At 42.2% G+C, this 24,772-nt stretch overlaps 1 protein-coding gene across 2 annotated transcripts in view; it reads right to left on the bottom strand.

Moving 5' to 3' along the window:
• Positions 1–24,772, bottom strand: part of grin3bb (glutamate receptor, ionotropic, N-methyl-D-aspartate 3Bb) — a 64,098-nt gene continuing 39,326 nt past the window's right edge. The window contains exons 2-9 of one of the 2 annotated variants that reach the window (XM_084920978.1): positions 20,892–21,532; positions 10,968–12,060; positions 9,417–9,562; positions 5,978–6,088; positions 4,214–4,277; positions 3,313–3,477; positions 3,148–3,215; positions 1–2,803 (exon numbers count right to left, since the gene is read on the bottom strand). In XM_084920978.1, the coding sequence (XP_084777104.1) occupies positions 2,002–2,803; positions 3,148–3,215; positions 3,313–3,477; positions 4,214–4,277; positions 5,978–6,088; positions 9,417–9,562; positions 10,968–12,060; positions 20,892–21,532 (3,090 nt within the window). In that variant the 3' untranslated portion in view covers positions 1–2,001. Of the gene's footprint in view, positions 2,804–3,147; positions 3,216–3,312; positions 3,478–4,125; positions 4,278–5,977; positions 6,094–9,416; positions 9,563–10,967; positions 12,061–20,891; positions 21,533–24,772 lie in introns of both variants that reach the window. The other variant, XM_084920977.1, reaches the window with a different exon arrangement.

A 24,772-nucleotide genomic window follows, 5' to 3' on the forward strand; every position in this document is an offset into this window, starting at 1 on the left:
TGAGGTTTAACCTTTTAATAACTCCAGCCGATTCCTCAGTTAAATCAGATCAACCAGTAAAATACAACGTCACAGACTTCATTAGAAAGTCGATTTTATTAATTATCATAAAAACACTTAGGAAGAATAACAGGATGAATAATGGATTTAACTCAGTAAAATATCTGAAAGTTAAAACTCAGGCTCATCTCTCAGATTTAAGTTTAACTGATGAAAAACAAACTGAATAAATGAATAAAATACAAATCTATTTTTGTCTTTTTTTATGAGAAACCTGTAAATGTACCAAACAGAGTGAAAACATCCTCAACTTTTCAGACCATTTGAAGGTTTAACAAAAGTTTTCATGTTTTCTGGAGAATCTGAACATTTCTTCATCTTTAGTTTGGAAAGTGATGCAGTTCAGTGTTTCTAAGAAACATGTTTGAAGAAAGATAAATATTTGTTTAATGTAGATGCTGAAGGACATATCCTGGTCAAAAATGACTCTGCGATTACTCACAGTGTTACTGGAGGCCAAGGTAATGCCATCCAGAGTAGGTATCTGATTAGATACCATATTTCTAAGATTTTCAGGGCCGAGTACAATAACCTCAGTTTTTAGAAGTTTAGAAGCAGAAAAATAGAGGTCATCCAGGTGTTTATGTCTTTAAGACATTTCTGCAGTTTAACTTATTGGTGGGGTTAAAGTCACATTCGGGGATGGGTTCAGGCTCTGTGGGAACATTTAAGGTTTCATGTCTGTAGTGAAGTGACTCTAATAAAAACCTTCGGCATACTGCTTACACTAACCATGTTCATGTTACATGAAGAGGAGTTACGTCTATGTGAAGAACAAACGATGTTATTGCATGAACACCACCGTTTCTGTTCCCAACAGGAAACAGCTCTAATGTTCATGTTGTGTCTGGTGGCATGTGTACTTCTTGTAATTTATTTTTAAAGAGTGGACATGCTTTTTGTGCACCGCCAGAGTTTTAGAAAGTTCCAGAAATGCTCTTCAGTCTCTGTCACGGCGGCCGTTTTAACCAGTCAGAGGTGGAAACTGAACATCAGACTCTGATTTTATATAAAAATAAAGAATAAAATCTTTAGATTCACTGCAGCTATTTTAATTATATACAAACTTATTTGTTTTGTTACTAAATATGTAAAAATATGCAAAAATAAGTCTCTGGATTCTTTAGGAATATGCACTTCTATAATACAACTGCTACATTATTCTGTATTTGGCTCAAACTAAGAACTCATTAAATTCGGTGTACCTCAGGCTCACGTCCTGGTCTTCTTCTCTTCCTCAGTTTACATAATTTATCTGACAGACTTTAGACTTCACAAGCTGTACTTGTGACTGAAAAACATTAAAAGATATTTTTTTTATTGAGCACTTAATTGACAAAAAAACATCACTTTTAAAGTGATAAATATATCATATTAAAATATTTTAAATAGATTGTCTTTGACGTTTAGGAGTAAAAAACCCTGAAAAACAAACTGTACTCACAGTAATACTAATTCAATACTAATTACTAATATTAGTAATATTACAAAATAATAAATTTAGTGTATAAAATAACTGGTCTTTGAGTGATTATTCAAACTTTGAAATGTGTAAAATAAAGTTTCGGGTTGGGGCGTGTTACCTGATCTTCCGACTTTCATTTTAAGATTTATGGATTTAAATTAGCATATTTTCTCAACAGTAATTTTTTATTTTATAAAGTAATTGAAACAATTTCATTTTTTCTTTAATGTTTTCACAGGATTTCTAATTTTAGCTGGAAATATAAAGTGTTTGTACTCTAAAGGGTTCAATAATTTCATCCAGCCTAAAAATATTGATTAGGTAACCAATCATCTGATTAGCTTCAGGGCTCTTTGATGTTTTCTCTCCAATCAACTTCTTTGAGAACTTTAGAAAGTTAAACAAAATAAAAAGAACATTTTTTTTCCTCACTGCTGATTAGAATGGCCGCCGTGTCGTGACCTTTCCAGAGAACATCACCTCCTCTGACTGGCCAGGCTGCTATGGAGGGGCCGGACTTTAGACAGGACTTTGTGAGGCGGGTCGGTCATGGTCGTTACGCATTTCATGTTGGAAGGAAGGGTTGTTACTGGGGTAATGGTGGGTATGGGAATGGGCGTGGCTCCTGTCGTTGTTGGGGTCGCCATAATGGTTGTCGTGGTAACGGATGATGGGGTGCTTGTCACTGTGACAGTGGGTTTGGTTAGAGTCGTCTGAATCTCAGCTCTCCTTGCCAGAGCTGTCCGTAACTTCTCCCTCATCTGTTCGATCTCCTCCTCCAGCTCCTCCAGCTCGCCAGGCCGGGGCGGAGCCACAGCAGCACGGGGTGGGGCATCTGAGGCAGGCGGGGCTATGGTAACGGGGGCAGGGGTGGAAGTAGCAGGTGGAGAAATCGCCGCGGGTGTGGGGGGTGGAGCTGAAGCATTGGGTCTTGCAGAGGAGGATGAGGAGGGGAGCGTGAGCAGTCGGTTGGTGAACGAAGCCGCCGGTCCTCCATTCTCACACAGCTTGCTGTTTGGCCCCGCCTTCGGCTTGGCTGGACCCTCCCTCTCAGCCATGGCGCTGCCTCCCTTGGCTTCAGAGACTGCAAGACGAGCAAGCAGACGGCGGGTGTTCAGCGTCTCCAGGTTGAAGTGGACTCTTTTGAAGTCTCTGGCATCTTTGGCAGCAGCGGCGGTAGCTGCGGCAGCGGTGTCCTTGCTCGTCTCGTTGTTCCATTTGGCTGAAGCTCCCGGAGCGGGAGGGGCCGGAGGGGGCTGAGACTTGTGCAGGTTACAGCTGAACACAGACAAAGACCTTAGGCTCAGAATAATGCACATAAGTCAGTGAGAAATATGTGGATAAGAAATCTCTAAACTCCAAAGGAGACGTTTAGCTTGAAGAACTGAAAAAAACATTATAAGGTCATGTGTTTCTAATTTAAAACCAAGATTTTTTCAACAGCGTTTTTGCTCATGAAAGTTTATGTTTATCCTATTTCTCATTCATGGATTATAAAATCAGCTTCATAACTAAAAGAATAACTGGAGATTGAAGCCTGAGGTTGTGCTGTTCTCTGTTGACATCTTGCAACTCCCATCAGAGTTAACCTAAACACTCTGAGCTCAGATGGTGAGACTGACCTCTTCTCTTTCTCAGCTCGCTGCCTCTTCACGTCCTCGTACGTCATGTTCAGAGCTCGGTGGATTTTCTGTCACACAGAGCGTTTAGTTTTCTCATTTAGTTTTTCACAAACGTGAATGAATTATACAAAAGCACTCGGCTGAGGTCATCCTTCTCTGACTTACCTGTGAGGTGTGCAGCCAGTACTTTAGGTTCTGACGGCGGCGGATGTGTGGCAGAACGAGTCGATAAAAACCATGTTCGCCTGCCAGAGTCAGCAAAGCGCCGCTCACGCCGACGCACAGCAACACGAAGAGTCCGGAAAAGTGGCTGATGCCCATCTGAAGAGTCTGAGGGAGAAGGGAGTGGCGATTACCTATTTACCACATTTCATTAGTTGCAAATGGAACATTCTTAACGCAGAAGATAAAAACATAAAAACCTGTGCATGTTTAAAATTGTAAAGGCATTGAAAAGAGCAAAATATAAAACTAAAATAAACCAAAACAAAAAACACCTGATGAGTGCAGGCCTGTGCAAACAAAGAGATTTTGAGTCTGTTTTTAAATGGACGCACAGATGTAACTGATCATCTGTCAGCAGGCAGCTTGTTTTAAAAGAGCAGGAAGATGTATTTGCCCTGTCCTCTGTGCCTGCAGTGTGTCAGCAGCTGGTTTCTTGCTGTGTTGCTAACTGGTTTCCTGTTGCCGACTGCAGTTTGTGTTGTTTTTTAATCTGCCTTTATGAGGTTTGATAGCTGTGTCTCAGAGTGACCAGCAGGGGACAGCATCTGCCCACCTGAGCACAGTCAGAAAATATATCCAGTCCAGATCTGAAGTGTCCAGACGCCTCCTCATGTTGTTCTGTTGGCTTTGAGAAGGTTGAAATAAAATACATTTCATGAAAGCATCTCAGGTTTGATCTCTGAGCAGCTCTACACCAGCAACAGGAAGGAACAGGTGGCCATGGCCACACAGGTGTGCTGCTGTCACACTGACCTCAGTAACGGCGAACACACGGTTCCCACACGGAACCACTTTGTACCACTTGTCGTGCAGCAGGTCCATGTAACCATCGGATTTGTACCTGCTGATGAACTCGGAGACATTGGATGTCAGAGGAGAATTCTGAGGGAGGCCGATACCGTAACCTGGAAACAAATAAACAGTAAACAATAAAAACAACAGACGGCAGTACATAATTCGTTTCCCTATCTGTCCAGGAACTGCAGAGAGAAATCAGACATTTGAGCAGACAGATGTTATTGAGCATAAAAGAAAAAAACAACATGACACACAAACAACAAACAAAGAAACTGTCAACAACAATCAATAACAGGCGATCAGGCTCATATTACAGAAAGCTGAACCTCAGAGGTTCTGAGAGGAAGAAAAAACATCAGAAAGGTGAACAATACAAACAGCAACATCAGGCATTGTTCATGTCTGTTTGTGTGGAGTGAGCAGACGGATGTCTCAGCCAAGAACAGGAAGTTGAATAAATCAGGAGTGAAAACCACGGACCTGTTAATTAAGAGGTCTAAGCAGTAATTATTCTGGAGGATGACGCGAAGTCTAATTAAACTAAAAGAAAATCTTAATTATGGTTCATCTGAAGGTCAGAGCGGGAAACTTTTACTGCTCATATTCAAATTTAAACTTTATTCACGTTTCAACCCAATGTTTGACCTCATAGAGACGAGTCTGTGCTGATCTACATAATTTCCTGTCAGCTTTGGTTTGTAGGCCTGCCTCTACATTGGTCTTCTTCTCCATCTAAATCTGCTCCTACACTGTGATGGCATCAGCAGCTACTTCACTAATATAATTCATTAATCATTTTACCTAAACATAACACTGATATTACAAAGCATGCACATAATAGCATTGTGTGGTTTTTCTAAAAATGTTTTCTGTTATATTAATTATGTTTTTCTTTCTTTGAGTTACCTGGTGTGGGGCAGTAGCTGTTTCCTGTCTGGGCAAAAGGCGTGGCTGAGGACTTTGAAAACAAAATGCCTGCTCAGCAGGACCAACAATGTTCTTAACAGAAACAGGGATGTTTTAGGTTTACTTATGTTATTCTGTGCTTAGTTAGTATTAGTGTTTGTTTTTGTTTCCCTCCTATTGTGTGTAAATGGTTTGGCCAAACCACTATAAAAGCTACCCTCTTGTGTCTTGTAATGAGGTCAGTTTGTGAGTTAAGTTGTGTCCACTTTGTTTAAGTTTCTGGAAATTACGTTTTGTAGAGTTATATTTAGTTGACCTCTTTTATGGGCCCTCTAATTATATTTTTGAATTTTCTTTTTTTAAAACTTCTTTTTGAGGGTTAAAATAAAGAAAACCAATTTTGAATATGTTTTTTCCTGTGTCCTCTATGCCTTGGCTGCTTGGTCCCTCACATACACCCACCCATCTTCGACGAGTCTGAGTCCGTGCCTTTTGTCAAATCTGCAGATTCAGTTTGTCCAAACAGCTAAAATAAAGAACAGTGACGCAGGACTGGTGCAGACCCTCAGTAAATGCAAACCTGAAACTATGAAAGTGAGAAACAGATGAAACTAACAGCTGTGGACTCTTTATTTCCATTATTTATTAAAACTGTTTTTTATTGTGTGTGTTGAGGGATCACGTAAACTTCAGCTTTACTCCGTGGATGGAACGATTTCTTGTTTGACTGACTCACCAGCTGATCTTTAAATCGTTAAACTATCACACAACTTTGCTCCTCTCCTCTGATTAGTCCAATTAAAAGAAAACACTGACAGGAAGTCATCTAAACAGAAACAGCAAATGTACACTTTGACCTGACCGAAACACAGATGGAACACCCGCAGTATTGCTTGCTTACCTTCGATGGCAAACGGTTTCCCGACTGTCGCCAGTTTGCAGTCGGCATCGATGGAGACTTCGTAATCCAACAGAGCTTTGTCCATGATGAAGGCATCGAGCTGAGGAGGATCTGTCCTTCAACACAGAGCCACACTGTTACTACGGAAAACTCCAAAACCACACACACAGACAATGATGCACGTCATGTCTTCCTGTTTTCTTCTGACGTGTTTCCAGTCCGAGCCTCTACTGTGCTGGGATGTTCAGTTTTTAATTATGATCGGCCTATCTTCATCAATCACCTACATACCACAGTATCAGTAATTAAATCGTATCTTGACCCAGCGTTCTTAGCTACTTATAAGCCGATCTTTAACCTTCCTTTCAGTAGTTGTCAAACAGCTTAAAGATCATCTGCAGAGGAATGGCTTGGTTAAAGAGTTTCAGTCAGGTTTCAGAGACCATCACATTACAGAAACAGCTTTAGTGAAGGTTACAAATGATCTTCTTATGGCCTCTGACAGTGGACTCATCTCTGTGCTTGTCCTGCTAGACCTCATTGCAGCGTTCGATAATGTTGACCATAATATCCTATTAGAACATTAGAGCAGGGGTTCCCAAAGTGGGGGGCGCCATTGCAGGAGGGGCGCGGTATGAGAAAAAAAAGAAAGAAGAAGAATGCTTGGACACTGTTAGCATTTTGGACAGGGTTTTGACGGGGCTCCCACACAAATGCAAAGCAGAAGATGAAACATCGCCAAATATGTTTCCAAACCAACTTCCTTCCAAGCCAAATACTAGAAAATATGATGAAGCACATCTTGCCTTTGGCTTCACCTGCATAAGTGCCAAAGTAGGTCTCCCCGACAGAATTTGTTTCCCCTGCGTCGGGAGCTCGCGCTGGGTTGTCCAAATCACGGACAAACAGTATCCCACATTGGTGATTTTTAGTTCACAAACACTTCTTATAAAGACTAACTACTCCTGACGTTTTGGAGATGTTAGCTCTTTATACAGTAAAGTTACAGTGGGATACAAAAAACATCAGGCTGATTCTGCCACAATTTCCCCTCCCTGTCTAAATCACAGTATCCCGCAGTTGTTTATGTTTTTGAACCCATTTTGCACAGAGAGGCATTTTTTGAAAAATGTATTGATAGCAATGTTGAATATTATTACAAAGGAAAAAAACAACTACACATAAAATAATTACACCATGACGCCTCAGGCTTTCTAAATGGAGGAACAGTAACTGCGTGTGTATTTGTAAGCGTGTAAAAACTGCAGATAGTCAGATTAGCAGTAACAGTATTTTGTCTCTATCCGCCATTGTAGAAATTCATCTCATGTAAACAATAACGTGGCGCACAGTGTCACGTGAAAAAAGGCACATACCTTTGTCGTTATGGGTGTGTGTGGTTGGAGGATGTGTTTGTGCTGGGGGTGTGGGAGATTTTCTTGTAAAACAAGGGGGGGGGGGGGCTAGCAAAAAAAGTTTGGGAACCACTGGATTAGAGCATGCTGTAGGTATTACAGATACTGTGCTGCAGGGGTTGAATTAGTGCTGCAGCTGAGAGGTGGTAAGTAGCAAAGTACAAATACTTTGTTACTAAACTTCAGTAGAAGTTTTAGGTGTCTGTACTTTACTCAAGTAGTTTTTTTCTTACTTCTTTTTACTTTTACTCCCTAAAATTTTAAACAAATATCTGTACTTTCTACCCATTACATTTTACAAAAAAGGCTCCTTACTTTTGGTGTAACGCATTTGGGGAGAGTTATTAGTTCACGTCACTGTGAGCCTTCAAACATCAAACTGATTTGAGCCTAAATAAAAACACAAGAAAGTCCTGTTCGTTTATAAATCATCAGAGGATGTTCCATAAAAAGAGACGTTGTCTGCCTTTCAGAATCTGTCAGAATTGAGCTGCTCAATGGTTTCCATTTTAAAATAAGATATATATGAAATCTAAACTAAAAATACCTTTACTTTGTGTTCTTGGAAGGTTTTCTGACATTTATAGGAGGCAAGGTTTTGTGCTGCTGAAAACAGATGTTATGATGGTATATACATTAATTGATATTAATAATTCAGTGTCCCTCAGATTATTGGCTAAGAGTTTTACTGGCCCATGTACATTTTAATTAGATTGTGAAAAAAGTTTTTATTTTTGTATTTTTAAATATTAATGCAGTTTTTTTTAACACATTATTTCATATTATTTCACTCTTAATCTGAAAACAAAAGCCTTGATATTCATAAGGTCTAGTACACCCCATACCCCCCACACACTTCAGCTCCGGACTGGATGCATTTCCTGCTGCAGCTTCCATGTAAAATAGGGATGGTGCCATCAGCCTTCATTAAGCTGTATAATTTAACCAGTTCATCTGCATATTTTAATACAACTTCTGGAGACTTACTCCAGATTTTTCTCTGTGTAAAACAAACAGCAGTGGATGGAAACAAACTGTACCAGAGTCACTGCTGCTGTTGTGTTATCAGTGTTTCTGCTTAAAACTGGGGGCTGCATGGGCCAGGTTTTATATTCATATGCTGCTTCTAAATACATTTGTATTTCAATTCTGTTTTTCAGTCACAAATGTAGGTGAAACACTTGCGTTTACATTTTTTAACACATTGGTGAGCTACAGAGCCATGCATTAAACGAAGCATCAAAGCAATGAATTCATGTCCAGAATTTTTTTAATCCAATTATTTCAATTACTTGATGAATTGCTGCAGTGGTTTGGATCATATCTATCGAATAGATCGATATGAACAGATAGCCATTTGTTCATGTAAATAGAGAGTCCTCTTCACATACTAAGGTTAATTATGGAGTTCCACAGAGTTCAGTGCTAGGACCAATTCTGTTTACACTATACATGCTTCCCTTAGGCAGTATCATCAGAAGGCATAGCATACATTTTCACTGCTATGCAGATGACACACAACTTTATCTATCCATGCAGCCAGATAGCACACACCAATTGGTTAAACTGCAGAAATGTCTGAAAGACATAAAGACCTGGATGACCTTTAATTTTCTGCTTCTTAATTCAGATAAAACTGAGGCTATTGTACTCAGCCCTGAAAATCTTAGAAATATGGTATCTAACCAGATGCTTACTCTGGCCTCCAGTAACTGGCCTCCAGTAACACTGTGAGGAACCTTGGAGTCATTTTTGACCAGGATATGTCTGTTTCTTCTTCACTCACTTTCATCATTCTCAGTTCAGACAACTCTCTGCATTACACCTCTACGCTTTCTGTCTCCCCTTGCTCTCTTCCATCTCCTCTCAACCCCTCCTTGATTCTGTCAGAGGTTTCTTCCAGTTAAAAGGGAGTTGTTTGTGTTTGGCCATAAATAAAATTAGAAACACTGAACTGAGTCTGGTTTCTCTGTTAGAACCAAGAGAATCAGAGCATAACCTGCAGCTGAATGCTGCTCTCTTACTTGAGGGTGGCAACTCCTTCAGGTGTGGTCGGCTCGTTGAAGCGTCTCATGTATTCATGCATTTCTGGAAAACTCTTCTTCATGTAATCCTCCGCACTGCTTTCCCTCACTGTCCCAAAACGAAAACCCTGTGACGGATGATGCAGCTGCACACACCAACGAAGAGGAGGAAGAGGACAAGAAGAATGAAGGACACACAAACAGAGGAAACAGCGGATGCTGCATATTCAGCTGAAACACATAAAACATCTGTGAACACATTTGACCTGAAACACTCCACAAAGCTGCACAGTACAGGGCCACTCACGCTCACATTCAGTTTCATGTTTGTTCTTAGTCATGCTTTATTTTATAGATTACATCCAGAAATTTCCTTCACAGCCTCTTGATACACTATGAGGATAGGCGGAACCCAGAAAGCTGCAGGGCTTCACATTTAAAATAAAAAGCTAATCACACACAGATGGACGTCCAATTAAAGCTCCCTGAGCTCCCAGCAGTGCCGGCTGTGCAAACACTGAGAAGCGTGCTTCATGCTTCAATCAGCCGCTGAATTAAAAGTGTAATTATGACAAGGCAGGTGATCCACAGAGCAAATTTAATCTGTAATTGTTTCAGGACGGAGAGCACAGAGTGAAAAGAGTCTGCAGAGAGTTCACAAACACAGATCTGACCTCGCCTGAACCAGCAGCACCACATTGCCTTTATCATGAGACTGAAAAATGTTTCACAGGAAAAACACTCGTGGTCGTCTCACTTCAAACTTACCGTGTGACCGCAAATTTTGTGTGTGTGAGTGTGAAACTGATGGTGTCAGACCGGGCATGGTTAGAGGTGAGAAATGGTCGAGTTTAGTCGCATGCTGTGTGAACCCCAGGCTCCAAGTAAGACTCTGACCTGGGCCTCTGTGTGAGATCTTATGCGGTGTAGCTGATATCCCCTGTTAGTGTTTTTCCTGCATCTTCATATTATTGTTGTTCCAGGATCACCATTGCAACTGACCAATTACATTGCGATGTCATAGCTTTGCAATTTGGGGGTAAAAGTCAAAAACCCCTTTGTTTATATAAAACTGTCAAATTTCTTCAATAAATGGTAAGTGTTTCAAGTGTTTTTTTAATTTTAGTTTTATTTGTAGTTTAAAAAATTTCCTATGTTTGGGACTAATAAAGTTTTTTCTCTTCTTAATTAATTCATACAATATAATAAATATATTGTCAAGTTAGGTTTCATGTTAGCCAAATTTTGCTAGTGATAGTTTTTAAGAGCATTCGCTAACTTCCTGGCTAATGATAACTGAAGGTTCAAGTTGTTCTTGCCCAACTTGGCTGAAAATATAACTAGTCCTTGACCAACATTATTATAATGATGCAGGGTGCTAATCTCCAGTATGAGCCCTATATGCTGAACCAAAAGGATGCTTCAGAAATGTTTTAGTCTCTCAGGATGTCCTGTTTGCACTCTCCTTGCTCTACGTGTGATTGGAGACCAGCTGAAGATCCTGACACTGACAGCAGAACATGACAAAATAATCTAACCTTACGGTCTCACCTTGGCATCATGGATCCCTGAGACCTCCTCAAAGGTCTTCTCTCCCACCATGACAGCAGCAAGGTTGGCGGTGTAGCTGGACAGCACCAGCAGACAGAAGATGGCCCACAGGTTCATCAGGAAGCGGCCTGTCCAGCACTTTGGGGTCTTAGAGGAGACGGTGCGCCCGAACAGGATGGCGTAGCACAGGTTGAGAGCCGATGAGTAAGAGAATACCCTCACCCGGTTGCGCCCATGAGGTGTCATCCCATAAGGACTCTTCCACTCGTAGAGCGTGAGGAAAAGTGCAGTGATGTGCAGCGCCAGGAAGATGCCCACCCACATGGACCAGTGCAGGGGCCACATGAAGGCCCCGATGGGGGCCGCTGTGTCCTTACTGCGCACCAGGATGCCCAGGCTGGTGGAGAAGAAGGGCGAAGTGAAGTCGATCACCCGGCTACGGGCAGAATTTATGCTAAATGAGGTGACGGCCATGTCTGCCAGACCATTCAGGAGATCTCCCACCAGCCCGGTCCAACGCCCTCCCTTCCAAGCTCCATACTTTCCGTCTCCGACGATGTAAAGGTCAAACTCAAAGCCTAGGTCCTCAGCCAGCTTCTCCAGCAGGTCTATACAATATCCATAGCAGCACTTGGTGTAGTCTCTGGGCAGCGAGCTGCTGTTCCCAACTGCCACTTCCCTGAAGTATCTCTCCAGGGTCTCTGAGCTGTTAGCGGCAGCATCCAGGCAGAATTGACCAGCCGGGCAGCTGCCCTCGTCGTCCACGTCCCGCGTGAACACGAAGGGATGTTCCACCAGGGTTACCACCCGGACCCGACTCCCTGCCACCGGCAACCCTGCCCTCCACCGGCCCCTGGTCCTCCCACCCATCCCATCCATCCTGTGGTGAGGCTTGGGTCCTTGCCACACTTGCTGGTCCTCCACCTGCAGCGAGCCATCCTCCCAGCTGCCTACTGTCACCCAGGTGGGTTGACCCAGTGCGTCCCGCCGCAGACTCCAGATATGGAATCGCTGCAGAGTAATAACCTCAGACCAATTCTGGTGGACTCGGACGGGACCGGTGAGTCCAGAGAAAGATGTGTTTGACAAAAACCTGCAGCAGAAAAAAAAAGCGGGTTGCATGTGAGTGGGAGCAGGGCTTGTGAGCAGTGCTGTTGGATTATTGTCTACTGAATTATCAGTTTTTAACTGAGAGCAGAAGAAAATGGATCACAAAATGATCAGTCAATAGGCTAATAAATAAATATGATGTATACTTTTCAAACATGGTCTCTTAATAAAAAATTACTTTCCCACTGGGATCAACGCTTGACCCCGTCTAACTTTAACCATAAAAACTAAAATTTTAATACACAGATGACCCTGATGTGTTTCCAGCTCTGATTGGTCAATATGATCGCAGACACAATGTTTCCACTGATCATGAAGAATGTTTTTGGTTCTACAGATAATGTAACTGTCATGAATCGCTGTATGGTAGCCAGGAGATTGGACCCGAAATGCAGGACTCTCAACCAGAGACGGGCAGTAACGCGTTACTGTAATCCGATTACTTTTTTCAAGTAACGAGTAAAGTAAGGGATTACTATTGCAAAAAAGATAATTAGGTTACTGTTACTTTCCTGTTAGCACGCTGCATTACTGCGTTACTAAACGTTTTTGCAAGAGTGTCTCATGACAATGACATAAGCGAGTGCGACATTCGTGGCAACAGCTGTGTGCAGATCAACAATGGATAATATAACATGTGCGGGAGAGAGTATGACCGTGCAGCGTTTAAAGCGTGGAAGTACTGACCTTATTTTGAGTTTGATTCTGTAAAAAGTGACAAAACCATTAGCGTCTGCTGTTCACTGCGTGGGAAGAAAACTTCTTTTTTAGCGGAAAAAAACCCCTAAACTTCCACAGAACGGGAAATTCACAGAGAAACTCCCAGATCCTTCCACTGACCGCTGCGACACATCTGCACCAGGGCAAACCTCCCTCCGCCTGCCCCACTCATGCTATACAGGTGAAAATAGAGCAACAGGACTGCTGAGTCATTGATTTGATTTCTTTTCTGCTGTGTTTTACTTGCATCTATTTAAAAGACTGAGTGTAAACGCAAAAAACTATTTTATTTTATGTGCTGGAATGTGCAGAAAATAGGTTTAAATGTTCAACAAATTTCTTCCAGTCAGATAATATTTCATATAATTAAATATAGGCTTGATGCATAAAGTTAAAAGATTAAAACTAATAAAACCAGTTTTAAAAAGAGACTTTTTCATTTGATTACATTTTGTATGATGGATTATGTAGAAAAAGTAGAATTGGGCTGAAAGATTTATTGCTTTATTACCTATTCAGGTTGTAAATCATGTTTTTAAAAAGTAACTAAGTAACTAATTACTTTTGAAAATAAGTAATCAGTAAAGTAACGGGATTACTTTTTTGGGGAAGTAATTAGTTACTGATTACTTTTTTCAAGTAACTTGACCAACACTGCTCTCAACACACCTGGGTGAACTCAAAATGCAGCTTTATTGCTGACTCAAGGGAAAATGATACAAAACTATACTGGGAAAATATAAACTAAACGCACAGAGAGGCACACAAGGGAACACACAGCATGAGGGACTGAGGGAGACTCTGACATAAATACACAGAAAACTAACAAGGAACGTAGAAGCACACAGGGAACACAGCTGACACGAATCATGATAATAATGAGACAGGGGAAGAGCAAACACAACATGACGGACACAGACAGAGACTATCAAAGTAAAACAGGAAGTACACAGAGATGTAGACCGGAGAGGGAGAGAGAACATGAGGAGCACGAGGGAGAGAGGCAGGCATGACAGGCTGGGGAAAACATGATGGCACAAGAACTCACACAACCATATAAATGCAGACACCCAGGTGGAGAAACAGAAGGCAACAACACAGGGGGAATACTGAACAGAATAACGTAGGAAACCTAGAATAATCCTTAACATAATGCAGAAAATGACAAAAAGCACAGGAAACTTAAACCGCTGGGCCAAAATGACCCAGAACCATGACAATAACGTGATGTTTGTGTCAGAGATGGTTTTTAATTTGTAAATCGTCCTGTGTTTATTCTCATGTCTTTGGGGCATTTATAACCAAAAATAATACCCTTGATTAAGAGTTTCAGGTTTCAGAGTCAGGACATCACTGTGAAAGCTGTAAAAGGTTAAGTTAATGTGGCGTTTCATTGACAGAGCTCTCTGTGACAGATGTGAGCAGATATGCAGTCTTGAATTCTTTAACCTTAAACAACCTGAACAAAGTTTAAGTGTTCTTAGATCCTCATCTTTGATGATTCTAACATTAAATGTTTCAGTTCACATTTTACCTTTTCTTCTCTTGCAGCCGATAATCTGTCTGCTCTGGTTTTTATCTCAGTCGAGTATAATTTAATTTACTGTGAATGTGTTTGATCTGCCTTTGTGAGGAATCCCGGCGCAGCAGCTAAATCTTTTATCCTTCTAAAACTTGCAGCTCTGTTTCATGTACACCACAGTATTTGATGGAGCTTTCAGAGTTTCCTGCAGCTCGTGTGCAACTGTTGGTTTTGGTATTTGACAAATTTTCGCTTTCACACCTTTTAGGAACTGATATTCTCATAGTAGAGTCAGTGTCTGTTTTTACTTTTTTTGTTCTATAATTTAAAAAAGTATTCATTTCATTTTTGCACACCAACTCTTGTGGTCTTAAACTGTAAAATTATCTGTGTTCACATGTTTATAACTGAAAACTAAGGCAGACTGATGATATGTTTAACGTGTTAACCTGTTTTAATGCAGGATTCACTTAAAGAACTGATTTCTCTGACTCAGTCAAATATGAGGAACCCAGTTTATCAGATTCTGCATCTAAACTTTGGACATCTAAAGAAAGACTGAAGAGCTCATATTCTTGTGTCCTGAGAAGAAGTAACAGATAAAGTTAATCTGAACAGAAAACACATCTTTAAACATGTCCAGATGTTTAACATAAAAGCTAATCATTCACTTCTTGACCCCACAAACAGCTGCTTACATGATGCTGACAGAGGAGAAAGAGCATCTCCATCTCACGTTCAGTGTTAGAATAAAACTCCAGCAGACAGAGGGAAATGATCAGACAACTGAACCCAGAGCTGCTTCTGCTGACTTTGAATCCAGGAGGACACCATTAGAAGATTGAACAAACATTAATGAAGCTCAGCTTTTAAATAAGAAAAAAATAACATAAAAGTGCCCAATCATCCAGGTAAGAAAATCCCAAAAAAGTTGATGTTGTGCATCTGGACGTAGTGTTTTCAGTAGGAGAAACGATTCATTATCATCCAAGTGGCTTCTTCAGTCTCAGCTGACTGCAGGTGTGCCCAACCTTATAAATAGTACATTTATGTAATGACTGTAACTAGCCCACTGAATGAACAGTTTCTTCATCATTAATATGCAAATTGTCATAACCACTGATCAGCAACCACTGATCAAAGACCATGAGTACCATTCACAGAGTGTTAGGAAATGGCTGCAATTACCTCAGCTGCCAATACTGGGTGAGAAGTATTTGCCTTGATTTACTTTTGTTTTGCCTGTCCAGCTCAGCACTGTAGCAATCAGAATTATTGTCTCAAGGCCAAATAAAATGCCCAATGGATTTATTTTTCCAAGTGGATCATTATTGGTCCACTTGATCTTTATTATTATTATTATTATTTATTTATTTATTTATTTATTTATTTATTTTTGCTTTTAGGTTGTGACAAACACATGATTGGGGGATAGGAAAGGGAAAGACGTAGACTTAGAGAAGTTCAAGAAAAGGAGAGGGGAAAGAAAAACAGAGGGGAAGAGGGACAATGAGAAAAGACATTAAGAAGTCCACTGAATCACCTGCTGGAAGAAAAAAAAAAAAGAAAACAAGCAAAAAGAGAACAATACAGTAAGGAGACTACAGCAACAACCTAGATAAGATAAATATAAGTAATAGTAAATAATAAATATTGAATGTTACTGAGCAGCACGCAAGACCGACAACGGTATGCTTTGAACAGGAGCCAAGGAAGATATAGTGTGTGTCTGTGAACACCTGTGTGTACACCTGTGTGCGTGAGCACGCTTGTATTCAAAAAGTTTCTCCATCTGATAGAGAGTGTGGGGAGCCATAGCCCTGCCCCCCAGGACATGAAGCAGGCATGGAGGAGATTCAGGCCCCAGACATCTAGAGGCCCAAGGAGGACTACCGGAGGGGCAGCCGCACCATCCTCCTGGAAAGAGCTGAGGAGAGCCCCATACAGGGGGTCAACCAGCAGCTGCGGTGCAGAAGCTACAGGTGACTGCGGTGGCGTGCCCGCGGGCTCTGCCGGCAGCCAGTTGCACCAGAGTGGGCAGAGCCCCGGGCCCAGAGGCCCGAGATCAGAGAGCCCCAGCCCCAGACACCAAGAACCACCAATACACCCACGGCTGAAGGCATCAGCCACCAGCAGGGAATGTGGTGGGGGGAGATAGGCCCCCGCACCTGGGGGCCTGAGATGTTCCCAGAGAGGTGGAGTCTAAGACCCGACCTGACACATAGACATAGACAAACAGGCACACACAGACACAAACATGCATTCCTGCCCTCATGCACACATATACCAATAGTCAGCACTCGCCCAACATGGATCAAACAGAAATGAACACTGTATACCTTGATTTACTCTTGATTAAACTTTGCAAAAGGAGTCCGATATGAGTCAGAAATGAACTTGTTTATCCACATTTTCGTATGCAGCCCTGACTTCATTTCAGGAGATGAAGCTTAATGTGAGGAGGAAGAGGATGAGATTTTACTAAGGTTACTAAGTTACTTGAAAAAATTAATTTGTAACTAATTTCTGATTAATTCTCCAAAAAAAGTAATCCTGCTACTTTACTTATTTTCAAAAGTAATTAGTTACTTAGTTACTTTTTAAAAACATGATACACAACCTGAATAGGTAATAAAGCAATAGACCTTTCAGCCCAATTCTATTTTTTCCTGCATAATCCATCATATAAAATGCAATCAAATGAAAAAGTCTCTTTTTAAAACTGGTTTTATTAGTTTTAATCTTTTAACTTTATGCACATTGCATCAAGCAAAAATTAAATTCTATGCAACAGTCTTTGACTTGAAGAAATTTGTTTAACATTTAAACCTATTTTCTGCACATTCCAGCACATAAAATAAAATAATTTTTTGTGTTTACACTCACTCTTTCAAATAGATGCAAGTAAAACACAGCAGAAAATAAATCAAAGCAAAGACTCAGCAGCACTGAGTCCTGTCACTTTTAAATCTATTTTCACCTGTTTAGCAGGAGTGGAGCAGGCGGAGGTTTGCCCGGTGCCACAGCGGTCATGTCAGTGGGAGGATCTGGGGGTTTCACATTCCTTTGCCAGCGTGCTAGGTACTTGCTCAGAAGTTTAGGTTTTTTTTCCGCTGTTTTCTTCCCACGCAGTGAACAGCGGACGCTAATATTTTTGCCACTTTTTACAGAATCAAACTCAAAGTAAGGTCAGTACTTCCACGCTTTAAACGCTGCATGGTGATACTCTCTCCCGCACTCGATATATTATCCATTGTTGATCTGCACACGTCTGTTACCACGAGCGGTGCACATGCTTACGTCATTGTCATGAGACACTCTCACAAACAAAATCACAGTTTGTGGGACAACTGTGATTCAGGGGGTTGGGAAGCTCATCTGTAACCGGAAGGTTGCCGGTTCGATCCCCCTGCTCTCTCTGTCCTGGTTGTTGTGTCCTTGGGCAAGACACTTTACCCTACCGCCTACTGGTGTTGGCCAGAGGGGCCGATGATGCGATATGGCAGCCTCGCTTCTGTCAGTCTGTCCCAGGGCAGCTGTGGCTACAACTCCACAGGACAAGACTCAGCAGTCCATCTGCATCTTAAGGATAAAGGACACTCTTTCGAGGATGCCAATGTTCACATTTTGGACAGAGAGGACAGATGGTTTGAAAGACGAGTGAAAGAAGCCATCTATGTCCACTGTGATCGACCATCTTTGAACAGAGGCGGGGGTTTACGACACCAACTCTCTGCCATCTATAATCCAGTTTTGAGATCCCTTCCCAGACGCCTTAACGCCCACTCACATCCTGGGCCATCTGACCTCAGGAATTCGCATGATAAGGTGGGGCCAGGTTTCACAATGAACACACCCGAAACTCTGGCTGATTGGGACCCACACCCAGTTTCACACCTTGGCTCAGGCGATTAGAGGATCATCAGGGGGTCCTTTTGTCCCTCTGTGGGGGGATACTCCCACTAGGTTTATATCTGGGACTCTCCACCATTTGACCTTAGAACTGAAGAAGCTTCTCGGATGAGAGGTGAAACGTCTTCAAGTAACTTAAAGAAGTCCAGACGCTTTTCTTTGCAAGCTCCTTTGACTACGATGACCTGGATGACTGAGAACCTTCACAGACAAACTGTGAGAGTGAATGAATAGTGGAATTGTAAAGCTCAACCGGTTTTTAACATGCGGCGCAAGGGAAGCCGATTGGATCAGGGTCTTGGACTGAATGCTCCTCCACCTGTTCCCAGCCAACTTCGACTCCTAGTGTCCCTTTGCCACCTTTTATTCAGTGACAAACAGTTTCACTAACACCCATTGTAAAACCCCCCTGTGGTGCGTCATAAAACTAAGGCACTGTGTGTGTGTGTGTATGTGTGTCTTCCTGCTGATCACAAAGTGTCATCTTCCCTCACCCTGTATATGGTGTAATCCCTTTAACGGTCCACCATACACAAGCATAGGTGAGGCCATAAAGGGGAGGAAGTTTACTAAATAAGAAAACAGAACCTTCACATAGGATGTGCCTGCAGTTAAACACTATAGCCTCCCCCACCATTCTACATGTGGGGGAGGAGACCAGAAGAATATCTAAACATGCAGTTTGAAACAAGGTTTACAAATTTAAGTACAATAATGACAACTATTATCAAAATCAACCAAACAACTACCTCTGGTTGTCTCGTTCCTTCATATTTTTGTTTCTTTCTCCTTCGATGATAGCACAGGTATGATGCTTTATATCTTGAGTCTGAAGGCGCAGAAAGTAATTTAAATGTTCCTCATTCACACATGAACGCATGTAATTTCTCCTCTCCTCCGCCTTTGGCTTAGTATGTATGTGGCCGGTCTCTCGTCACCTATGTGCAAAACCATTAGCCAGGAGGAAGATGTCCTTCCCAGCCACGGTATTCAAATATGGTGGAACATGGCGGATTTCGCAAACTGGCAACTGCTCGTGTGCATATTTAATAGATTAATCATAAGTCTATGTGTTAGGTTACTGATAGCTAAACTTATCAGTTTTTTGGAAGTTACACATTAATCTATTTAATAGAAAAATACTTTACTCATAAATATATCTTAAAGAATGTCTGACTGCACCTTCAAAGTCTCTCAGAGTAATGAGAAATGCTGGCACCACTTTGGATCTCATGTTCAAAAACACACCTTTGGTTAATGGCAGCAACTGGTTCAAATACATCAATGATCCCCATTGATGGAAACATTCTGGTTTCCATCAACACATTATTCTTCTGAGGCTGCTGGAGGTCAGAGAGTGTGAACTGTAATAAACTTCCTCATAAATAACAGCTAGATCCAACATGTTTATTTCCAACACACGTACTGTATATATGAATATAAGGCAGTATTAATATAAACTCCTCCTGCCTGCAGGTGTGGATGGTGTAATCAAATTCACCTGATTTTTCCATCAAACAGTTGCTGGGGCTGAATCTCAGTGCTGACAGTAAAGCTGAAATAACTCATTAAATCTACCATAAACATTAACTGCTGCACTACTTTCTAATTATGAGAAGAATTCATGTTTAATTCTGAGAACAGAGTGATGTACCCGTTCCTTTCAGAGCAGCTTCAAACATGAGACACACAGAAGGGTGACACTGGTCTGTCGATGAGAGCTGTGTTTTATCTCAAATGCTGAATCTGGGACGATCTTCGCCTGCATTCGAGCCTCTCTGTACAGTCTGCATATTGACGCCTACCTCTGCAGAGGCTTTAATCCTGTTACAGTTTCCTTCTTATCGGCTCTGCCTCCAAACGAGCTCAGCTGCTGTGTTTGTGACAGCCTCCTTTGTTTCAGCAGTGCTTGCTTCATAGTTCAGTCACGTTCCAGAAGGTTAAAGGTCATTTATCACCAATAATTGATAAATAGGGGTCCAGGAGTCCAATGGGGCTTTTAATGAGATTGTAATTCCTCTGTAATTAATGGAATTTGAATGCATTTCAATGCAATTGATGGAACTTCAATGCAATTGCATTTTACAGTACAGTACAGAGTAGAGACAAACTATACTGTAGTTAATTTTAAGTACTGCATAATTTCTTGGTTATTTTGGAGAAAAACAATATTTCCCCATCTTGCATCTTAAGCACACTTTGCTTTTCAGGGCTTGGGTCGTATTATAAAGTGTTACTCAATGTTTTTTAATTAACTTGATAATTAAATAAAATTATTTTGTCTCCGTAAGGGAAACTTGTAAACCATCAGCATGGCAGACTGAGGCACAGACTGATGAAAAATGATTTCTTTTGTGCTGTTTTTGAAACAGATTTATATAAAACTGTATTAAGTATGAAGAGTCAAAGCTCTAAATGATCAGGCCTGCTTCCTGTGACTACCTTACTGTAAGTCTTCAGCTTCAGGTGTGCTCTAAGATGAAGTCCACCTGGTCCTCCCTGTGAATCCACAGCTCTAAGAACACTGGGAGAGTAAAATCTTTTCTTTGGGTTGTGATGTTTTTTGTCCTTGCTTAAATAGCTATGAAAACATCAAATCGAGAAAGGTGAAACCAATTCTGTGATGATATGTAAACTGAGAGACTAAAGTGTCCTCTTACCTGGACAGGTACTGTCCTGAGGTCAGCAGCTCGTGCTTGTTGGGTTTGTCGTAGCAGTTCATCGTGTTCTGGATCAGAGCCAGGTCCGGCCTCACCGCAGTCGCCGCAGCAACAGCCCTGGTGATGAGCTGCAGGGCGTCTCTAACGTAGTAGTCAAGCGGTTTCCGTTCCACCTCACCGTAGGCCAGTAGGCCAAGCGGCAGCCCGATGGTGTGCAGCACGTCGGGGCTGAGCGGCTGACCCAGCACCCAGTGTACCATGGGTAACGTCAGGCCCAGGTCCTGGGCGCTGCGCAGCACAGCCGCTGCGCACTGCGGGTCGGCCCCGAACAGTAGCACTGAGGCTGGTGAGGCTTGGTTCTGCCGGAAGTGTCGAGACAGGAAGTCGTGGATCTGCGTGTCATCGTGAGCCAACTGCGTCAGGTTCAGCAGGGCTCGCAAGTGCCAGGTGACCCTCCTGCCGCCCTCCCACGATGCAGTGCTGTGATGGTCTAGGAGCTGCAGAAGACCCCGAGCCTCCTCCCAGCCCCGACACAGCACGGCGGTCCCCTCCCGCCAACCGGACCGCTGCAGAACAGTCAGCAGCAAATCAGACAGACCGGACTCTGGAACACCCGTCACCATCTGCAGGTGGAACTGGTTCTGGAGGAGAACAGTTTTAGAAATGAGAATATCAATCAGATCAGTCAGTCCTGTTCGTGTCTGGAAGTTAAATCTGCTACTAAAGAGCAACGCTCCACAAAACCCACACAAAACCACCAAGAAACAGCTTCCTGTTTCAAACCATCAGAGGAGAACATCAGAGAACAGACTCTGGTTTACATGTTCATTTGGTCTTGGAAAAGAAAATCTGATATGCTTTTTTTTCTGAAGTGTGAACAGATTGTTAGTGACATGAAAACTGTGAACTGATTCCTACGAAGTTCTCACAAACGTTTATACATGACACACAAAACATACAGCAGAACATACATTCATTTAAAACAGCTTCCTGTGGGTTGAAGCAAACTAACTGAGGAGGGCACCTGTGCTGCTCATTTCCAGCTCCACCTTTTGATTCCTCTGTGGCCACTTCACGTTTCCACAAGACCCGAGTGTTACTTCAGTGTGTGCGTTTGTTTGTGTTGTTTACACCACATTGCCGGGTGTTCACACTGTAACATGAAGACCTCCCTGCAGGTGTGTTCAGGTATGATAATCAGTCCTGCCGTGACCTTTGAGCCAGGCACTCACCTCAAAGCTGCTGATGTCTCAGCTCAGGTGCAGCTGCAGGTGATCAGTTTATCACCTGCAGCCGCTGATGCTTGAAACCATCAGACAGCTGGAGGCAGATCAAAGAGATGCTGCACTCTCTGTTGCTACGGTGATGCAGGACACGTCCTCTGTCCGTCACTGTGACAATGCACTGACAGGCGGAGCTTTAAGGATTTGAAGTGTCAGACCTGCGAGAACAGAAACGTTGGATTGGCAGTCAGGTCGACACCTCGCTTTACTGCAGTTCACCTCCAAATACGCAGCAGCACGAGGTCACCTGAGGTCACCTGATGTTACCTGAAGTCAGGATAATGTTTGGTTTTGAACAGATAAGGTTTCTGGGTACACTGTGATGTCATTTCCTGTTTTTACTCTCAGCAGTTTCAAAGGACCACGAAGAGTTCATTTTAAGAATGTTTAAGTTTGAGGACTGTGGCCACGCACACAGTCACATGACGTCACAGATCAGAGACGATCCTCGTTTCAGAGCCATGAGATCACAGCAGAATAATTGGGTTAAATCTGAGTTGAGACACCTGAAATCAAGAGGAGGATGAAGAGGAGAAGGAGACAAAAGCAGTTTGCTCAGGAAGATAATAATGATGATGATGATGATGATAGTGATGATGAAGAGCCCAGTGAATATGCAAGTTCCTGAGCTCCAGAAAGTTTTGTGCGGACTGCAGCATGAAACGTTTCCTGAGGAGAAACAAAAAAGCAGCTGATTTTACTCGTTTCACTCCCAGAATAAAAGCAGCCCTACAGGGTCTAACTGTCCTAGGGCATCATGGGAAATGCAGGAAATCACAGATGGAAGCAAAAGGGCCGTGACACTTGAATTTTTAAAACATGAACTCATAATCCTCGGAACAAAGGGTCATTTCCCGTTCCCGATAGGATCAAATTGTCAATCCTCTCAACAGCATCTGGAAACGTTTCTGTGTGTGTGTGGGTTTGTGTGTGCGTAAAACACACTGTGTAGTTTTGTGTGTATCTGTGTGTGTGTGTGTGTGTGTGTGTGTGTGTGTAAAACACACTGTGTAGTGTTTTTCATGTTTGTGAGTCTGTGTGATGTTAATCGCAGCTGCACAGATTTAACCACTGGATCACTGGATGTGTGTGATGGAGGAACAATGAAACACACACACACTGATCTGCAGTGTGCGCACAAACACTTGTCAGGCTGCGATTTAAACTTAGATCACTGAGCAGAATGCTGCTCGCTTCTTCATTTCAGAGGTTGTCAGGATGTCAGATGTTCTTCCTTTCATGAACATTTTGTGATCTCAGTACAGAAACCACAACATGAGAAGGAACAGAAGGCTAATAAAAACACTAAATATAAACGTCATCGCCTCTAACTCAGACATTTGTCCACGACATTCGCCCGGGATCAAACGTATTTGGGATAAACCTGGACCCGAGTTTTGATCTTCTGCTGAGCCTACAGGTGCACCATGAAAAACTCATGAGACATCAACCACCAATGAGATCCTGACGCTGAGCTCCAGGTGCTAAATAAATGTATTCAAACACCTTCACACTGGCCGAGTGTGTTTCAGGCTACGTCTACACCAGCGGTCCCCAACCCCGGGGCCTCGGACCGGTACCGGTCCATGAGTCGTTTGGTACCGGGCCGCGAGAGTTGAGGCTCAGGTGTGAAATGTATGGTTTTCAGGGTTTTAATCGGTTTTCAGTGTTATTTTGTTATCGTTTTTATCATTAACTCTGTTTTCCTGGGTCTTTTCACGTGTGTTATGAATAAATCTTCATTTTTTCGGTACCGGTACTAGTTTTATTTTGTTGTATTTATCCGCGACACCTTAAAGGCCGGTCCGTGAAAATATTGTCGGGCATAAACCGGTCCGTGGCGCAAAAAAGGTTGGGGACCGCTGGTCTACACTAATCCAGATAAAATTCAAAACAATGTTTTTGTCTAAAAACACTCCGCGTCCACACTATCGTTTTCAATCGTATCCGAACAGTTGTTCATCCACACTGAAACGACGGAAAACGCTTACATTGCTGTATTGTGCATGCGTGCAAAAACGTAAGACAATTCGGCCTGCCTCATTTCTGTCTGCTGTTTATTTACTTTCTGCCTCTTAGAAACGTTGCGGCAAAATGTCGAGGAAAAGAACGTTTTTTAAATGGACTGACAATGAGGGAGTTCTTGCTGCGAGTAACACAAAAGTACAAAAGTTGCAAAAGCGAGTGAGAATTAAAGAATTGGAAGAAAGCTATCTGGAGCATGTACAAACTGATATTAATCTTTAATAGGACTGTCAAAATTGAGACCAAACAAAACAACTGCTGTATAATGCTCGCCGCTATCTTATAGTTTAGTTGGTCACATGACTGCATCATATAACTAAAATGTGTCATTATTTTCGAAAAGCTCCAGGTTCACAGTCCACACTGTGACGCAAAAACCGGCGTTTTCAAATGTATCCGCTTTGGAGAGCGTTTTCAAACACCTCCGTTTTCCTTGACCAAAAACTCCATCTCAGTGTGGACGGAAGGTCAAAACTGAGAGAAAACTATGTGTTTTCAAACGAAAACATATTAGCGTGGACATGGTCTCAGTGTTTCTGACTCACCTGGATACAGGTGGTATTTTTCAGCACG

The sequence above is a fragment of the Perissodus microlepis genome, chromosome 23, assembly GCF_051167445.1.
Source record: "Perissodus microlepis isolate ML-2025 ecotype Zambia chromosome 23, ASM5116744v1, whole genome shotgun sequence".
Taxonomy (NCBI): Eukaryota; Metazoa; Chordata; class Actinopteri; order Cichliformes; family Cichlidae; genus Perissodus; species Perissodus microlepis.